Source organism: Abramis brama, assembly GCF_963993115.1.
Source record: "Abramis brama genome assembly, chromosome: 19".
In the NCBI taxonomy this organism is placed as follows: domain Eukaryota; kingdom Metazoa; phylum Chordata; class Actinopteri; order Cypriniformes; family Leuciscidae; genus Abramis; species Abramis brama.
The window spans coordinates 5904544-5923681 of record NC_139981.1 but is presented as its reverse complement, the minus strand read 5'-3'; the positions used below and the strand labels follow the sequence as shown (position 1 = coordinate 5923681).

Genomic DNA, 19138 nt, shown 5'->3' with positions numbered 1-19138 from the left:
CTTTCCCCCAAAAATAAAATTAAAATTCTTACTGACCCCAAACTTTTGAAGGGTAGTGTTTAATTTTACAAAAGCTTTCCATTTCAGATAAATGCTGTTCTTTTGAACTTTCTATTCATCATAGCATCATGAAATAAAAATGTAAAAAATTGTTTTCAACATTGATAATAATCAGAAATGTTTGGTGTGCATCAAATCATCATATTAGAATGATTTCTGAAGGATCATGTGACACTGAAGACTGGAGTAATGATGCTGAAAATTCAGCTTTGATCACAGGAATAAATTACACTTTACTGTATATTCACATAGAAAACAGCTGTTTTAAATTGTAATAATATTTCACAATATTACTGTTTTTGTTTGTATTTTTAATCAAATAAATGCAGCCTTGGTGAGCAGAAGAGACTTCTTTTAAAAACATTAAAAATCTTACTGATCTAAAACTTTTGATCGGTAGTGTATATAATGAATAGGCGTAATATATTGCATATATACTCTTATTTTGACATGACTCTCATTCTCAGACACAGATTAATATTCCAAATTGTAAGGAATTATGAATGTTAACCAAAAATCCCAATCTCTGGGTATTGTGATTGTTTGGCTGGTGGGTATGAACCAGTTTTTGGATCTACTTAACTGTTGTTTGAATTTTATTATTGGCAGTTAAGTCTTTATTATAGCCTACTGTACATTCAAAACAATACATGTCATATTAAACATAAATCTTTCCTTGCGTTCATGCTAACCAATTAGCTAGATAAACCAACAAAGCCTAAAGAATAAGCACTAGTATCTAAAGAATAGGCACTAGTACCTAAAAAATAAGCACTAGTAGCTAATGAACAAGTACTACTTAATGGAATAGATACTAGTATCTAAAAAATAAGTACTATGCATGAAAATAGATACAAGTAGGTTTTAAGGATTAAATGTGAAAACGGCTTGCCATAGAACTGAATAGTTGATATCTGAATGACAGATCCCCATAGAAGTCAATGGCAAAAATTTCAAATGTGTTACTAGTAACAAAAGAATAGTTACAACTAGTCACTATCGAAATAAGTACTAGTATCTATTTAATAGGTACCAGTATCTAATGAATAAGTACTAGTATCTAATAATAAGGACTAACTAATGAATAAGAACTAGTATCTAATAAATAAGTACTAGAACCAATGTAATAGGCACTAGAATCTAATTAATAAGTACTAGTGTCTATTTAATACGTACGGTAGCCTACTAGTACCTAATGAATGAGTACCAGTCTCTAAAAAAATAAGAACTAGTGTATAGATCTATATTAGATCTAATGAATAACTACTAGTATCTTTTAAAAAGGTAGTCTTCTAGTTTCTAAATAGGCACTATAGCCTACCTAAAGAATAAGCACTAGTACTTAATGGAATAGATACTAGTATCTAAAAAATAAGTAGGCCTACTAGTAGCATGAAAATAGATACTACTAGGTTTTAAGGATTAAACGTTAAAACGGCTTGCCATATTGGGATACTGTCGGTTTCTAATGCGGTGCCTCCTCCAACATCGCAGGGGACGCTAATGAGCTCAGTTCGCTGATATTGAAGAAAAAGATCAGACGTCGCTTGCCTATGACGCAAAGCCGATGTGTGTGTGAGTGTGACATTGGTGTGAATGATCTGAGCAGGTAATAACGTTATTTATTCATACTATTTAAGATCACTTTACAAGTACATTTTGACTCATTTTTAGATAGATGTTTGAGTTAATTTTCTTCCGTTGCATCCGTTCACCGATAACTGAAGCAAAATAACACGAGGTGTCAAACGCCAGATTCTATTTGAAGAGTTCAGATGCAAAAGCCTCTAAGTGCCATCTGAAATTTTCTTCTAGAATGATCATTTTTATAAAGCTTGTATATTTAAGTGAAGTAATTTCACTTAAATGACAATTAATAGGTAATTTGCATTGCCATTTAAGTGAAATTATTTAACTTAAATATACGAGCTTGATAAAAAATGATCATTCTAGAAGAAAATTTCAGATGGCACTTAGAGGCTTTTGCATCTGAACTCTTCATTTATTAATCATCGTTAAGTTATATTATTGTTATTATTACAAATTTTGGATTGTTTTTATTGTCAGGTTAGGATGGCCCTGTCGTTGTCCGGGGTGATTTTGCCCAAACTGATGCAGCAGAGGACTTTCAGGTAAACAATTTCCTAATTTTTGAGGTTGTACTTTAGTTTCGCAGGGTTCCCACAATCATAGGGGAAATATTAGGGAATTGTAATATTGCAATTATTATTTACATTATCATTTATAATCATTAATGACAGCAAAAGTTATAGAAATCCATTGGTCAGGGCACCCTGGGTTTGTTATCTTTGGTTGGGGATTTATTAATATCACACATAATGGGAATTCAGATGTTTTGTCCTCAATAGGCTATATGAGTAGTGTTTCAGTTTCTCAGAAAAGTATATGCTACTTTTTAATGATGAATGTTTTATTTTAATCATTCAAATAAACCTATTTTTGTTTTAATTTGTAGCCTTGTCATTTAGCTTTACATTGTCATTTTAGCTTTGAAATAATGATCTCACATGTTCTCAACAAATATATTATCAATCTCACCGCAGTGTCTCAGCAACTGTGGCTGCTATTCAGAAGTTAACACGCGTGAGGGTGGTCGACAACAGCGCTCTTGGAAATGCCCATCACCACCGCCCACCAAAAGTCATTCACGTTTACACCAAGAATGGAGTTGGTAAAGTGGGAGACAGAGTCTTACTGGCCATTAAAGGACAGAAGAAAAAAGCTCTCATAGTGGGTCATAAGATGCCTGGAGCGCGAATGACCCCACGCTTCGATTCAAATAATGTTGTTTTGATTGAAGAGAATGGAAACCCCACAGGAACGAGAATAAAAACTCCTTTACCAACACACCTGCGCAAAATGGAAGGGGAATATTCTAAACTGTTAGCCATTGCTCAGCGATTTGTTTAGATCAGCGTTTCTGTATTCTGGGAGGACAAATCCCAAAATATGCAACTACTTATCTTTGTAAATAAATATACAAAAAGATGTTCTTTCCATTCAGGAAATTTGCTTTCATGGTTACTCGTGGAAAAATTTGTAATAAAATATGTGGATATAACTTCTGTTGTTATAATTTTGTAGAGATTTTTACATTATCCATTGATTTAAAGCGCATCATTTCTGTTTATAGTATTCCCAAACATGTATGAATTAAATTTGACTCAAATCACCATTAAATGCTCCAATATGACTCGCTTGTAAGAATGTTTCAGGCTTCTGGAAGACTTGTTTTTCAGAACATATGCAATGAAACAAGTTCAATTTTAACAACAGTGTTTATTCTAAAGCTCTGATCATAGGAAGTCAGTGACAATAGCTACACAATTTTTGCATTATGCATCTAAAGCTTTTTTTAATAGGATGCATTAGTTCACCTTTTAGGAGCACATGAAGTACACTATGGCACTGTCAGTACACAACCTTTTGGAAACGAAGGCAGGTCTTCTTTTAGGACAAATGCAAAACTCGAAGCTCACTTGATATTTATCCCATGCACATGATGTTTCTCAGCCATTCCATCAGTCCTAGAGAAGCGGTGAGTGGAGGTCCTCTTCTCGTGTTTCATACTAGAGGGGTTTCCTTTGTAGTGTAACTACAATATATTATATTAATAAATCCTTTAAAAAACTAAGCACTTTATTCTAATGAGGTTATAGTGGAAATGCGATTGTTGCATGAGGAGTTCAGCATTGAGGCACTTTGCAGCAGGTTCTTGAGTTGGACATTAATGAAATGGTTTACCTCAACCACACATAGTCATAAAGAGCCACTAAACAAAAGGAAGGAGAAAGAATGATAAGTGTTTTGTAGATATTTGAACATTTGAATAATCAAGAAATCAAACCAAAGCACCTCAGACAAGTTCATCTCAGCCGTTCCTGTTCCATCAGTGTCCAACTGCTGAAAAGTTCCTACAAGGAAGTGAAAGACTATGAAGGCGCTAGCATAACGTGTTTCAGTGTAATTTAAAATAATTAAAAGGCACCATGTGATTCAAAGAGAAACACCTACTGAACATGCACTCGAGTTTGATCAAGCAGCAGACAAAGTTATCAAAATCGATGACCTCATTCTCAGCATATCTGGCAACAAGGATCTGGTTGAGTCTATTGTTGAGTTTAAAGCCTGTAAAGAAAGTGAACAGGATGGGCTTTCAGAGAAGATTATGGTAGCACTTTACAATAAGGACCAATCAGTTAATACTACTTAATGCATTAACTAGCAATGAGCAATTCGTTTGTAACAGTATTTATTAATCTTTGTTAGTTATGCTAGTTAATAAAAACAACTGTTTATTGTTAGTTAATTTCAGCTCAAGTCCATTAAATAATGTTAATAGATATATAAACTTTTGATATTAGTAATGTATTAGTAAATGTTGAAATTAACATTAAGATTAATAAATGCTTTATAATTATTTTCACTGTAAATTCATGTAAACTAATGTAGCCTAGTTTAGAAATGTTAACAAATGGAACCTTATTGTAAAGTGTTACCATTACGTATCATTCAAAAGTTTGGGGTTGGTAAGATTTTCTTTCCAATGTTTTTGAAAGACGTTTCTTATTCTCACCAAGGCTGCATTTAAAATGATTCTGCATTTAAAATATATTCTCACAAAGGCTTAATTTTTCTATTTTTATACATTTTAAATGTATTCCTGTGACTGCAAAGCTGAATTTTCAGCAGCCATTACGTTTAATCATTTAGCAGATGCTTTTATCCAAAGCGACTTGCAAATGAGGAGAGCAATAGATGCAAAACAACAATAGGGCGACAATATGCAAGTGCTGTGACTCATTAATGTACTGTTTTTTCAGTATTTCTTTGATGAATAGAAACTTCAAAAAAACAAATAGAAATATTTTGTAATATTATAAATGCCATGACTGTCAGTACTGTTACTGTACTGAATAAAAGTGTTAATTTCTTTAAAAACAATTATGGCTGATAAATATTAATGGACAGCAAATTATCGTAATTCACCCTTCATTGGCAGGTGTTGCAAGTTTTAGTTTTTGAGTTAGTGCCAATAATGAATGCCTCTTTACCTGCTGATTCTACAGCGAGACGCATCTCATAAGAGTTCATAGTCCCTGACTTATCAATATCAAACTCTCTGAAGATCCCCTGAGTGGAAAAAAAAAATGCATGAATTATTTCTATTGAACTAATTGAATAATCATCTATAAACATTTCAGAATTTATGGGATTTATTCAGTAGGCTAAGATGTAAAAAAAAAAAGGTCTCCACTCACCAGCATCTTCCTTATTTTGTTCCAGAGAATCTGAAACTCAACTAAACCCAAACGTGCACTACCATCTTTCTGATGAACAGAGTCAAGAACAAGCACTGACGCAGGTTGTCTGATCACAACTGACATGATGTCAATTACCACAGAATTTTTTTTAGCAAAGCATTGTTCCAGAATAAATTATTTGTTATATTATTAACATATACTGCTAACCTTTCTGTACAAAGCTACAGTGAGGAAAATAAGTATTTGAACACCCTGCTATTTTGCAAGTTCTCCCACTTGGATATCATGGAGGGGTCTGAAATTGTCATCGTAGGTGCATGTCCACTGTGAGAGACATAATCTAAAAAAAAAAAATCCAGAAATCACAATGTATGATTTTTTAACTATTTATTTGTATGATACAGCTGCAAATAAGTATTTGAACACCTGTCTATCAGCTAGAATTCTGACCCTCAAAGACCTGTTAGTCTGCCTTTAAAATGTCCACCTCCACTCCATTTATTATCCTAAATTAGATGCACCTGTTTGAGGTCGTTAGCTGCATAAAGACACCTGTCCACCCCATACAATCAGTAAGAATCCAACTACTAACATGGCCAAGACCAAAGAGCTGTCCAAAGACACTAGAGACAAAATTGTACACCTCCACAAGGCTGGAAAGGGCTACGGGGAAATTGCCAAGCAGCTTGGTGAAAAAAGGTCCACTGTTGGAGCAATCATCAGAAAATGGAAGAAGCTAAACATGACTGTCAATCTCCCTCGGACTGGGGCTCCATGCAAGATTTCACCTCGTGGGGTCTCAATGATCCTAAGAAAGGTGAGAAATCAGCCCAGAACTACACGGGAGGAGCTGGTCAATGACCTGAAAAGAGCTGGGACCACCGTTTCCAAGGTTACTGTTGGTAATACACTAAGACGTCATGGTTTGAAATCATGCATGGCACGGAAGGTTCCCCTGCTTAAACCAGCACATGTCAAGGCCCGTCTTAAGTTTGCCAATGACCATTTGGATGATCCAGAGGAGTCATGGGAGAAAGTCATGTGGTCAGATGAGACCAAAATAGAACTTTTTGGTCATAATTCCACTAAACGTGTTTGGAGGAAGAAGAATGATGAGTACCATCCCAAGAACACCATCCCTACTGTGAAGCATGGGGGTGGTAGCATCATGCTTTGGGGGTGTTTTTCTGCACATGGGACAGGGCGACTGCACTGTATTAAGGAGAGGATGACCGGGGCCATGTATTGCGAGATTTTGGGGAACAACCTCCTTCCCTCAGTTAGAGCATTGAAGATGGGTCGAGGCTGGGTCTTCCAACATGACAATGACCCGAAGCACACAGCCAGGATAACCAAGGAGTGGCTCTGTAAGAAGCATATCAAGGTTCTGGCATGGCCTAGCCAGTCTCCAGACCTAAACCCAATGGAGAATCTTTGGAGGGAGCTCAAACTCCGTGTTTCTCAGCGACAGCCCAGAAACCTGACTGATCTAGAGAAGATCTGTGTGGAGGAGTGGGCCAAAATCCCTCCTGCAGTGTGTGCAAACCTGGTGAAAAACTACAGGAAACGTTTGACCTCTGTAATTGCAAACAAAGGCTACTGTACCAAATATTAACATTGATTTTCTCAGGTGTTCAAATACTTATTTGCAGCTGTATCATACAAATAAATAGTTAAAAAATCATACATTGTGATTTCTGGATTTTTTTTTTTAGATTATGTCTCTCACAGTGGACATGCACCTACGATGACAATTTCAGACCCTCCATGATTTCTAAGTGGGAGAACTTGCAAAATAGCAGGGTGTTCAAATACTTATTTTCCTCACTGTATATCCAGTATTTCTGCTGTCATTGCCATTTAAAGGTGCCTTGTGTAATGTCCGCCAAAAAATCAATTCATACTCCACATTCCATACCAGATGGGGGCAGTATACCTCCAGAAAGTGAGTTGGTCTACTCTAGAGTAACAACCGAGAAACGGCATAGTCTCTATGCTCCGCCCCTACCTTCACAACGACCCTAGAGCCATAGCCGAAGCCGAGCCAACTCCTAATAGAGGACGTTTTGACTCCAGAGGAACGTTGGTTGATGTCAAGTGATTTTGAAATATGACATCTTCAAGCTACTCCCCTTCACCTTTACCAGTGAATATGTTCATATTCGTTTTGTTCATATTACATTTTTATAGTTAGTTTGAATTACATTAATTTGACAGACAGCATTCGCTGATGTTTGCCAAGCTAGCGCCAACGTAACCAGAGCTGCCAACTCTCGCGCATTCACCGTGAGACACACGCAATTGACACTTTTCACACGCTCTCACGCCACACATCAATTTTCTCACGCACAGAAAAATCGCGAAGCAAGGAGGACACGGAGACCGACAGACTAGACAGAGTAGGTTAGTTATGATATAAAAAAATCTCAGCTCTCAGATTCTGTCAATTTTATTACGCAATTCAAACAATAAATACCGTTTGGCGCTTGTAAATGCTTCAGCCATTCTTCCGCTCTCTTCCCTGAACTGAAATGTAGTAGTGAGCTGTACTTTCCACACGATTGACATCAGGTTCAAGTACGCCCACAAGCCGTGCGAGTTATTCGTGTATCGCAGTTTGGCTGGTGGTTGTGTTGCCCGCATACCGCCTCCAATGGCCGAAACTGGTATTATGACACCTGTTGGGCTGTGGCTAGTAATTTAGCATGCTAATTCAGGTTGATATCTCTGCAGCACTATAACTTCATCGCCCTTATTTCTTCTCATTCTTTTGATGCGTGTAGCTCATTTTTTGGATATTTTTACCTCAATTCTTACACATGGCACCTTTAAAGCAAAAAAAAAAAAAAAGCTTCTGGTTTCTGCTTTGTTAAATTTAGTAAAATATAGACTTCCACTGTATTTGCATTAATGTAAACAGGATTATTGCCTGTTAACAAACTCAAAAATGATTTTTCGTAGTAATCGACAGAATAACACAGATGATGTAAATAGAGCTTAATTTGTATCTAACCCAGAATACTCTTTTAAATAGTGAAGGATACATCCAAGAGGTTGACCATCGTTCTGCAGGACTCCATGCTGAAGCCATCTGTCTGTAGATCCTTGTCTGAGAGAGAAATGGTTCATTCAATTCAGTTAAGCAGGTTCATTTTGACTGAGTCGACTCCAAGTGTGAGCAAACTGTTATGTGTTACTCACGTCTGGACACTACTCTGTTGAGAATAGTCCTGAGTTCACGGACAGATATCTCCATATCCTAAAACAAGACAAAAAATTATCAATTACATGCATAAATCTAACATTAGGACCATTTTTATATATTCACTCACCTCTCCAGCCAGCTGTCCAAACATGGACTTGAAAGAGTCATCAATGTCATCCTCTGTAATTTCTGCCTATAAGAAAACCAAAGAAACCATATTTATTAAACAGTATGAACTTACACTCTAAAGCACGTGGCATCTATTTATTGGTCAGAAAGTTTATATGATAATGTAGATCCAAAATCTTACCTCATCCTCCAGGTCAGCTGAAATCTCATCATCCAACTCCCTTTGAAGAGAAAACAAATTGTATTGGAGGTAATGGGTTAATAACCCTCATGTCATTCCAAACCCAATTTTCTCCCCAATTTTCTTCTTGCTATTTCTATTGTTTCACTTCCCATGTTTAGTTCCCATTTTGCTTTGTTTCTATAGTAACCCTTGTTTGTTTCCATAGTGATTGATTTCCAACTGTTCCTAGTTAGTGTCTCCTTATCCGGTGTATTTATACCCCAGTGTTTCCCTAGTGTCTGGTGTTGTCCATTGTGAATGTCTCGCCAGTGTGGTCAGTTCTGTTTTTGCTTACCTTTCCCTGTTTTTTTGGATTTACATCTCCCTTTGCCTGGATTTACTTTTGTTTTGTTTGTTTAAATAAAAATTAATGTTGCAATTGGATCCTGCTCCCCATCTCTCTCAGAGATGTACCCCGCGTAAAAGTAATACAACAGGAAATATGACTATAGAAAATTACCATACAACAAAAATAGCACCATGGAAGTAGTTCAATATGACTAGTGCACTATATTATTACATGCAGATGTAGTTATATTAAAATATAAAAAATATAAAAAAATAAAAATTCAGAAAATTATCACAATAATTTAATAATAATAATAATAATAATAATAATAATAATAATAATAATAATAATAATCGGAAAAATGCCTGAAGTTCTCAAACACAAACACACACTCACTCTGTCTCTGACTGCTTCTCTGTGAAGACTCGTAGGACAAAATCAGCCTCTTGGCTGGGTTCGAAGGTGGAGGGGACGATGATGTATTCCCCAGGAGGGAGGCTGAGACGGGTGCTCACCTCGCGCAGGTTGATGAAGGTCTCGGAGCGGGCGCTCGATGAGTTTTTCAGGAAGAAGTCCTTTTTAAGGTGCACATTCTGACAGCCTGCGTACTGCAGACAGACAGAAATTATAAATCTGTGCGGTATGCAAAGTTAAGTTTCTGTTATTCCACTGTGAATAATCTAGAGGAAAATTCAATCTTCAAACCTTCCGTTTTAAAAATAAATGACCTGTTTATGGAAGTACACAAGCCATAATGATGTAGTCAAACCTATTTAACAAAGAAACTGTTGACATGGGATCATACCTCTTCAGGAATCTGCAAGGAGGAGAAAAAAGAAATGGAAAGAAAAAATTATTTTGTATTATTTTGTAATGAACAATGAATGAAAAAAAAAAACTTTTTTTACTACTATAATTAATTATTAGATACAAAAAGCACTGTGGAAAATCTTTTACAATGTCAGAAAACAACTAACTTGTAAACAAAGCCTTGTAAACACCTAGCTAAGAACTAGCTTTGTAAAACAGTGAGCAAAAAGTTAACAAATCAATATTTGGTGGCCACCAGCTGCTTTCAGTCCTACAGTGCATCTCATCCTCATGGACTGAGCCAAATTTGCCAGTTCTTGCTTGAACACATGGATGGGATGGAAACGTTGTCAGGAAGAAGTCCTTTTTAATTTGCTACCTGTTCTTGCAATATTCCAAAATGTGCATATAAATATTATTCGATTGCCAGCTTGCTCAGCATAACAAACATCTGAACATGTTGGAAAGGGACCTCTTCACCTCGTAGAGCGCAAAACCGATGGTGTGCATGTCCTGGCCGTGGCGGCGGTGCCGTCTGCGGTCTTTCTGCATTAAAGCCACCAGTAAGCTGCAGGCCACTTCTTCATCCTCCGGGTCATCATCTTCCTCCAGCAGCGTGATCTTATACTGTGGATTGATCCAAAATGTGTCTGCCAAATAGTACAGGAACACATACAAGTTATGGAGATCAAATCCCAGGTAAAGCTGGTAGCTGAGTTTGATTCATGCATTAATAACTGTTCATGATATGATGCTTTAATGCACTACTGTTCAAAAGTTTGTAGTCAGTAAGATTTCTTACAACGATGCATTAAATTGATCAAAAGTGACATTTATAATGTTGCAAATGATTTTCTTTTGAACTTTCTATTCTTCAAAGAATCCTAGAAAAAAGACAAGATACTACGACAAAGATATTAAGCAGCAGAACGGTTTTCAACATTAATAATAATAAGAAATGTTTCTTGAGAAGTAAACCAGCATATTAGAATGATTTTTGAAGGATTGTGACACTGAAGACTTTAGTAATGGCTACTGAACAAATAAATAAAAAAACAGTTCTTTTAAATTTTACAAATATTTCACAATATTACTTATTTTACTGTACTGTTGATCAAATAACTGCAGCCTCTGTGAGCATAAGGGACTGTATATCCAATATGTAGTGTATATCCAAACATTTCCTCTTCCAGAATCTTTTTATCATGATTTTCAAAACATATGGACATTTGTAAAGCCTATGAATGTGGTAGAGACTCCCACTATGACCACCAATACTGCCACACTGTGACCTCAACCGATAAAATTGCTGGACATGGGGTGTAACTCACTGGGATGATTTCGGCAGCCTCCTGCGGTACTTCCTCTCCGCCAGGCACCGTGAAACTTGATGGTGTTCCAGTGGCTCAGGTCATCATCACTCAGAGCATCAGGGGACAGATTACAAATCTCCAGCCTGGAGAACTGCCGCAAAAACTCACTGAATGACATCCTGGGGACAAAGGGAGCCATTTCATTATGCTGTGACTGTGAGAGTACACAATGCTTATTGGTCTACTGTTGTGTCATATTCAATTTGTATTGCTAATACAGCTCACCAGAACTCTCCATCCTCCATTTGTAAGTGCAAGTCATCCTTTTCAGATGGATCGATCTCGTCCCATTCAGGAGAGCTGAGGAGGGAACATACACGGTCTTCTTACTCAATGACTTGGGCTGAACTGAATGAGTATTTCTGTGTTATTTATAAGTATTTCTTACTTATCACTCCAGGCCCCCGTCCATTCTACCTGACCCCACGGGTTACGGATACGGATAAGCCTCTCCGTATGGCCTCTAAATTCCACCTATCAAAGAGGAGAGAGATCTCATCTCACACACACAATTTAACTCCAATATGTTGATGATCAACATACACTGGGAGCGTTACCTGTTTGAGAGCAGTCACTGAGTAAGCGTGGCCCTTAACCAGCTTCTTAAACGTCACCGATTCCATGTCAAAGGCACTGGTGATCTGGAAAACAATTATAAATAACAAATGAATATAAATCTAGAAATAGGTAAATAAATGCATGTGAATAAATGTTGAATAAATTTATATATATATATATATATATATTTTTTTTTTTCACACACACACATACATTCAAAACTATGAATATAATAATAAAGAAAAGAAAAAAGAAAAAACTGAAGGGTAGTGTATATGCTTGACAGCCCCAAAACAATCCCTATCATCTTGCATTGTAAATTAACAGCAGATTGGACATTCTGCTAAATATTTGCATTAAAAGTGGAAAAACAATCTTACTGGTTTCTAGCAACATGAGTTCAAGTAGGTAACAATTTAAATTTTTGAGTGAAGTATCCCTTAAGTGAATAAAGCTCTCACATCAATAGAGCAGCCCAGCAGGGAGCCTCTCTCCAGCGCTTTGCCGATGATTCGGTACAGGTCTCTCGGAGCTTTCCGGAGCTCGTACATCTCTGAGACCCCTCCGGTGAAATCCTCAAAACCCTCAGTGGTGGAGCCTCCAGAGAGAGCTTCATAGGAGCCATTTAACCTGACACACACACACACACACACACACACATGTGAGGAGACTGTACTCAGACCATGAAGAAAATCTTTCTTAAATAAGACAGAGACAGTATAGGTGCACTTTTGTAAATGATTCTTGTTTAGTAAGAACAAAATTTGCTGGTCTTTACCAAAATGTCTATCAGGACATACTTTGCATAGGCCTTTTCAACCAAGGCACTCCAGAACTCATTTCCCTCTGCTGAATGGACAAACATGAGCTCTCCGTCTTTGACTGGGAGTCGATCGTCAATCACAATGTCGACCCACTCGCCAAACTGCCAGAACTGCAGAACAGAAACAAGCAACTGTATGAAGATAAAGCTGAGAGGATTCCAGATGAAACAGGTCCGTAGTGTCACAAAATCCTTCAGAAATAATTTGGTTCTTCTTCCTCTTATTATTAATGTTGAAAACAGCTGTGCTGCTTAATATTTTGTGGAAACTATGGTCCATGTTTTATTTTTTTTTGTTTTGTTTTTAATGCTTTGATTAACATAGTTAAAAAATTACACAATATTTAGATTTTAGATTATTTTTTATTATTTACAAAAATAACTTTTAGAGCATGAATAGTGTGCTTCAGAACCTGAAAGTGGAATATTCCAGCATAGTCATCCTGAAAGTTCTGGCCATGAGGTACAACCCTGTGGAGGAGTCTTTCATTCAGAGTCAGAGAGGCTATAGCAGCGAGCAGCCAGCAGTCGCCTGAGAAGGAAAAAAGAAAACGATATATATATAACAGATGAGGCAAGGAGAAATAATGGCACTTATTCAAAAAGATTTTTAAACTGTGATACTAAAATCCCTGAATAAAATGCCATTAATATTTTGTCTTTTTTGTCACAGAGGTTGAACTGTCAATTTACAACCAGCAGGGGGACACAAAGAAAGGGGTGGGGTTTATTTTCTCTGTGAGGCCTGTGTGTACCCATTCCTGTTTACATCCCACTCAGATCTCCACCTCAGAGTGGAGGAATTTTCCACAGCTTTAAAAGCGCGAGGGGGCGGCGGCAGGCCCAGCCTAAGCAAATCTAGGCTCAAATATATGAGAGATTTGGAATGGTTTAACACTTTTGGTCACTTTATAATTTCCATTATTCTATTTATGTTATCTATCTCTAAGATTGATGAACTTTCTATTATTGTGAAATATCAAAAATACAAAGTATGAGTATGTTTGTGCAGACTTTTCACCTGGTAGTTAATTTGAGAGTTTTAAAGCAGTTAATGTAATAGGAGCAAACATACAGAGATACAGATAAGTTATCTCCTAGTTTGATGACTTTTCTATTATTGTGAAACATGGAAAAAGCTAACAATAAAGAATAAGTAGGTGTGTGCAGACTTGTAATGTATTTGCTTGTTTTACACTAGCTTAACAGAAAGCAGATATATGTAATATAAAAGGGCGGTAACTTATAAAAATGATCTGCCATGCACGATTACAAACATGCACTGACTCAAGGTCAGGGGGAAACGGATGATGAGTCACATGCAGGCACGCCTCAGGTCAGTTATATGAGCTGCTCTTTCTGTCGTGACTCATGCTTCAAGTTTGCTGGTACAGCCACAGAATCAACTAGAGGCGATTCCTGCAGAGCACCAACACTTAGAAACTACGATGACTTTTGTACAGGCAGAACACTTACCCAGAGCTCCCTGACAGATGTCTGTCCGCGAAGCTCCTCCCACAATGAACTGAGGATCATCACAGAGCTCCTGCAGAAAACGAGGGATTAGAGGGACTGACACTGGAATTTGGAAGCCTAAAAGTTTTTATTCCTAGCAAGATTGAAGCAAGCAAGACTTTATAGGAATAGTTCAGCCAAAAATGAAAAAGCACCCTCATGTTATCACAAACCTCTATGTTTCTTTTGGTATGGTACACAAAGGATAAATGTCTAAGAATTTTTTAACTGTTTTTTGTTGTTGTTTTGTTGTTGCCTTTTTGATGAACTGCCGTTGAATGGAACAGTGTTGTTTTAGTATGACTGAGAGATAATTATTTGATATTTTGCATTAGTTTTTACTTTTGTATTTTCCATTTGAAAGTTTTAGTAAGTTTGTTGTTTTTGTCATTTTTATTTGTTAATGTTTTTTAATTTATTTATCTACAGTATATAGTTAAGTATGGAAGCTTAAGCCACAGAAAAAAAATAAAGAAGTTAATTGCGACTTTTTAATTCACATTTCTGACTTTTTTCCCCTCGCAATTGCGGGTGAGATATAAACTCACAATTGTGAGTAATAAAGTCTGAATTGCAAGATGTAAACTCGCTATTCGAGAGAAAAAAAGTCAGAATTGTGAGCTGACTTTTTTCCTCAGAATTGTGAGATATAAACATGGAATTGCATTAAAAAAGTCAGAATTGTAAGATGTAAACTCATGCATGTTATAAGGTCTGAATTGTGAGATATAAACTTGCAGTTGTGAGAAAAATAAGACTTGTGAGATAGAGTCGTAGTTACCCTGGTATGGAAAAGAACATATTTTCGTATATTATGGGAAAAACAGGCTTTGGAACGACATGAGCACAAGTACTGCTGCCACACCTATATTGCCAGAAAAACATTTCATATTCATAATTTATATTCTTTAAAGAAATAACAATGGCCAGTTTGAATGAGGCCTTCATTCTTCCAGAGGAGGCGTGTGTATTTTGACTAAGTGTGTCTACAGAAATGTTATAATCCATGTGTATGCGACTTTATAATAGTGACAACAGCTGCAGTAGAGACTAGAGAGGAGGAGGAGTCATTCTGACTGCAGGGATGAGCGGGCCCACAATGAAGAGCATGTTGCTGTCTAGACTGCTATACAGTATATACACTACTTTTCAAAAGTATGGTGTCAGTAAGATTTTTTTAATTCATCAAAAGTGACAGTAAAGTCATTTATAATGTTACAAAAAACATTTATTTTAAATAAATACTGTTCTTTCTATTCATCAAAGAATCGTGAAAAAAAATGAATCTCAGTTTCCACACAAATATTAAGCAGCAGAACTGTTTACAACATTGATCATAATAAGAAATGTTTCATATTAGAATTATTTCTGAAGGATCATGTGACACTGAAGGCTGGAGTAATGATGCTGAAAATTTAGCTTTGCATCACATGAATAAATTACATTATAAAATATATACTAATGGAAAAGGCGTTATTTTAAATTGTATTACTATTTCACAATATTACTATTTTTACTATTTTTGATCAAATGAATGCAGCCTTGGTGAACCTAAGAGGTAGTGAATATATAAGACAATGAAAGTCAACGTGGTCCAATATTGTCATTGAATTTCATTGCATGGACAAATACAGTTTTTCATAATTCCATATTTTGTGTTCCACCAAAATAAAAAAGTCAGGTTTGGAATGACATGAGGGTGAGTAACCTAACCCTAACCGTTTTAGACAACCACATCTAATAACGGAGCTTTATTCCTTACTGTAGGACGCATCCACTCCACATCCCGGGTTTTGGAGGAATGTGGGGCGAGTTCTTTGAAGCCGAGCGAAGGCGGTTCGGCTGGAAAGCAGGGGTCTTCAAACAGGTAGCCCCCTTCCAAACATTCCTGTTTGAGGGCCTCAAAATCCTGGTTCTGGAAGTGTAAAGCCTGCTCAAAAGAGCCCACGCCATCTGCCTTTAGCCTGTTAGCACTGATCTGTGCTGAGATCCCTCCATATGTGAACATGCTGGAGCGGTGAGATGCAGACCGGGTATAAATAGCAAAACTGATACCAAGATTCATACCCACTCCACATTTAAAACTCACTCCATATCACTCTAACATAATTTTTGTGCCTTTGTCTGGACATTGCATTTTGCCATAACAAAAAAAACAACAACAAAAAAACATACAAATAAAAAATGTAGCCTACATGTAAATGTCAATCATGTACACCATCAGCTTTCAAAAGACTAACACTGGTGCTGAGATCCCATAAACCTTAATTTACAGTATACATGTACAAATGGACTTACTGTTCAAAATGAAGACAAAAAGTATCTTGACACTTTGTGGTTGTTAAACATTATTAGGAATAAGTTAATGTGATACCATGTTAATGTGGAACATGTTAATTGCACAAATGGCCAGAGAAAAATAACTCTGAGAATAGTTGTGCATCATGTAGAAGGTTTGATGTTAAATACTGTTTTTGATAACTGGGATGCTGCTCTGTGGCTCTTCTCAGTTCAATATGTGCATAAGGTTTGTACAGTCATAATCTGTTTCTCAATGTCCAGTCTTAAATATTTGCATACTTTTATGCTCAAAATGCCACACCATTGGCATCTTATCTCGATATAAATGATTGATCAAACACAAACTGAGATCCTCCCATTCATTTCAACACACGAATCATACTCAGTGTAATATCACAGCCTGCACTGTATATAAACAAACAAATGTACGAAATCTACTGAAACGTCGAGAAATCAACAACAGGACTGGTTTAAACCTCTATCAGTATATGTAACATTTTAAAAACACTTTTAGTGGCGATTTATTTGGTGTCTTGTTCTGTAGGCTACATTTCTTTTCTAAAATGTAAAGAATGCCAAACATTTGTCTTGGTGTTGTCTTACTCCATTAAATCTTCGCAAATCACTGCGATTCACTTAATTATTAACTTCAACTTAACAGCAATTTCTTTAGCGATACTAGGCTACGATAGACGTTTCTAAGCTTCAATATGCGCAAAACATTCATATCTGGCACTGAATAAAGTGTCCAATGCGACAAACTAACAGCAGGCCGACGGAGACCAACAACACGGACAGAATAAAGCTAAATAAATCTCGACGTGTTTCACTGAGGGTAGAAATACAAGAACCGATAAACTTGCCTTGTAGTGATGTGACATATGAACCGAGGCGTCGGAGCGTGTGTCGAGAAAAAGTGGGCGTGCCAGATGAAGCCGCGATTCGAGGCTTGTGTTGTTAACGTGAAAATCACGTGACTAATGACAAACGAGGCCTCGGTTTGTGTGGCTACGTCATCGGTTCGGTCTGAGTGTCGCTTCCGGATAAAAGGCGGTTCGAAACTCGCGCCTCCTTGTGGGTGTTGTCAGCAGTAGTAGAAGCAGTTGTAGAGTCAGAGAGTCAGAGAGTTATAAAACTATCATTGTATTGTGTCATATGTGAGGGCTGTATATTATTACATTATCTGGTTAGTAGTTATAGTATATTATTATTATAGTAGGCCTATATTATAGTCTTGTTATATTAATTAGATAAGATTATTTGGATTGCTCTGGATTTTTGGATCTGGACTGGACTGCTTTTTGATTTGGATTGCCCTTTTGGATTTGTTTGCTTTTTGTGAGCAGCAAGAAAGAGGGAATCCTCCCCTGTCTGGGCTCAACAGAAGCATCAGTGTCCTCATTTGTACCACTGCCATTTTTACGTTCCCCTTCATCCTCTGTTCCTTGTGAAAGGATCTTTTCCAAGGCTAGAGAGATTTTGTCCAAGAAGAGGAATCATCTAAACCCCAACACACTTGAAATAATTCTGTTTCTCAATAAAAAAATCAATTTTTATTTTCCTTCCTTCCGGACTATTCTGTTGCAGTTTACTTTAATCTGTTATCTATAATCTGTTAAATTAATAAATGTACTTTATTACACTCCCTCTAACATAAGCACTGCACTCAACAGTGTCACTGTTGTTGTTCATACTGTCCCTATCCAAACAATTTATGAATAATTAATGAACTGTGAGTGTTACTCTGGAAAAGTAAATTCACACAGAGAAAGATACATATTTTATATTATACACAGTAATGGACAAATGTCTGATCATGTCTTTTTATTATTGCAAATGAAAGGTTACAAACATCAACAGTGAGTACAAAATAAATAAATAAATATTTTTTATTTATAAAAATATTTTTATAAAATATACATTTAAATATAAATATATTTACATTACAAATAAATATTTTTATTTATTAAAGCATTTTTATAAAATATATATTTTTTAATAAAATAAATATTTTTTTATAAAATTAGGGAGGTAGGGAGGGAGGGAGGTAGGGAGGGAGGGCGCGACACTGGTTCAGAATTAATTAATTTTTTGTCTGCTATTTCTTTGCACAGTCGCTAGGTGTCACTAGTGAGCAATGATGAATGAAGCTTCGAGTAATGAACCTTTAGCTGAAGCAATGGCCTGCAAGGTCTCAGTGGTTCAGGAAGCCTCATTTTGCCATCACTATTGCCTTGCAACTGCGGTCCGGTCTGTCTCTTCTGTGATGGGAATGTGTGAAATATACAGTTCTATTCGTCCGAAAGATAAGCGACACACGCTTGTATTAGAGCTTCAGTGTGTGTGTGTGTGTGTGGGATAGTCTAGAGAGGAGGCGGAGCGATACAAGAGCACCTGTCACATAACGGACAAGTGCTATACAAATTCCTGATCTGAACAATTATTAGTGGATTTGAAAGGGTCTGACCCATTTAGCTGAGCCTTGAGCATTCCCAACGAAAGTAAAAACAATAACTAAATATTATTTTTACATTACTTATTTCATACAGTACACTTTCACCAGAGAT

The 19138-nt window shown here is 36.6% G+C and overlaps 2 protein-coding genes across 2 annotated transcripts; one reads left to right on the top strand and one right to left on the bottom strand.

Annotated features, from left to right (window-relative positions):
• Positions 1-1571: 1571 nt before the first annotated feature.
• mrpl14 (mitochondrial ribosomal protein L14) lies at positions 1572-3274 on the top strand. The gene is made up of 3 exons (XM_084092523.1): positions 1572-1669; positions 2128-2192; positions 2625-3274. The coding sequence occupies exons 2-3, from the start codon at positions 2134-2136 to the stop codon at positions 2989-2991; spliced, it is 426 nt and encodes a 141-aa protein (XP_083948649.1). The 5' UTR covers positions 1572-1669; positions 2128-2133; the 3' UTR covers positions 2992-3274.
• Positions 3275-3342: 68 nt separating this feature from the next.
• On the bottom strand, positions 3343-18938 carry capn1a (calpain 1, (mu/I) large subunit a). The gene is made up of 22 exons (XM_084092524.1): positions 18805-18938; positions 16033-16279; positions 14232-14301; positions 13169-13287; positions 12733-12866; positions 12394-12562; positions 11932-12015; positions 11763-11848; positions 11600-11674; positions 11333-11493; positions 10482-10651; positions 9997-10008; positions 9588-9799; positions 8861-8900; positions 8678-8743; positions 8547-8604; positions 8390-8454; positions 5343-5411; positions 5136-5214; positions 4096-4209; positions 3937-3995; positions 3343-3853 (listed from the first exon to the last, which is right to left on the bottom strand). Exons 2-22 carry the CDS (start codon positions 16276-16278, stop codon positions 3827-3829), a joined length of 2115 nt encoding a protein of 704 aa, XP_083948650.1. The 5' UTR covers position 16279; positions 18805-18938; the 3' UTR covers positions 3343-3826.
• Between the last annotated feature and the right edge of the window lie 200 nt (positions 18939-19138).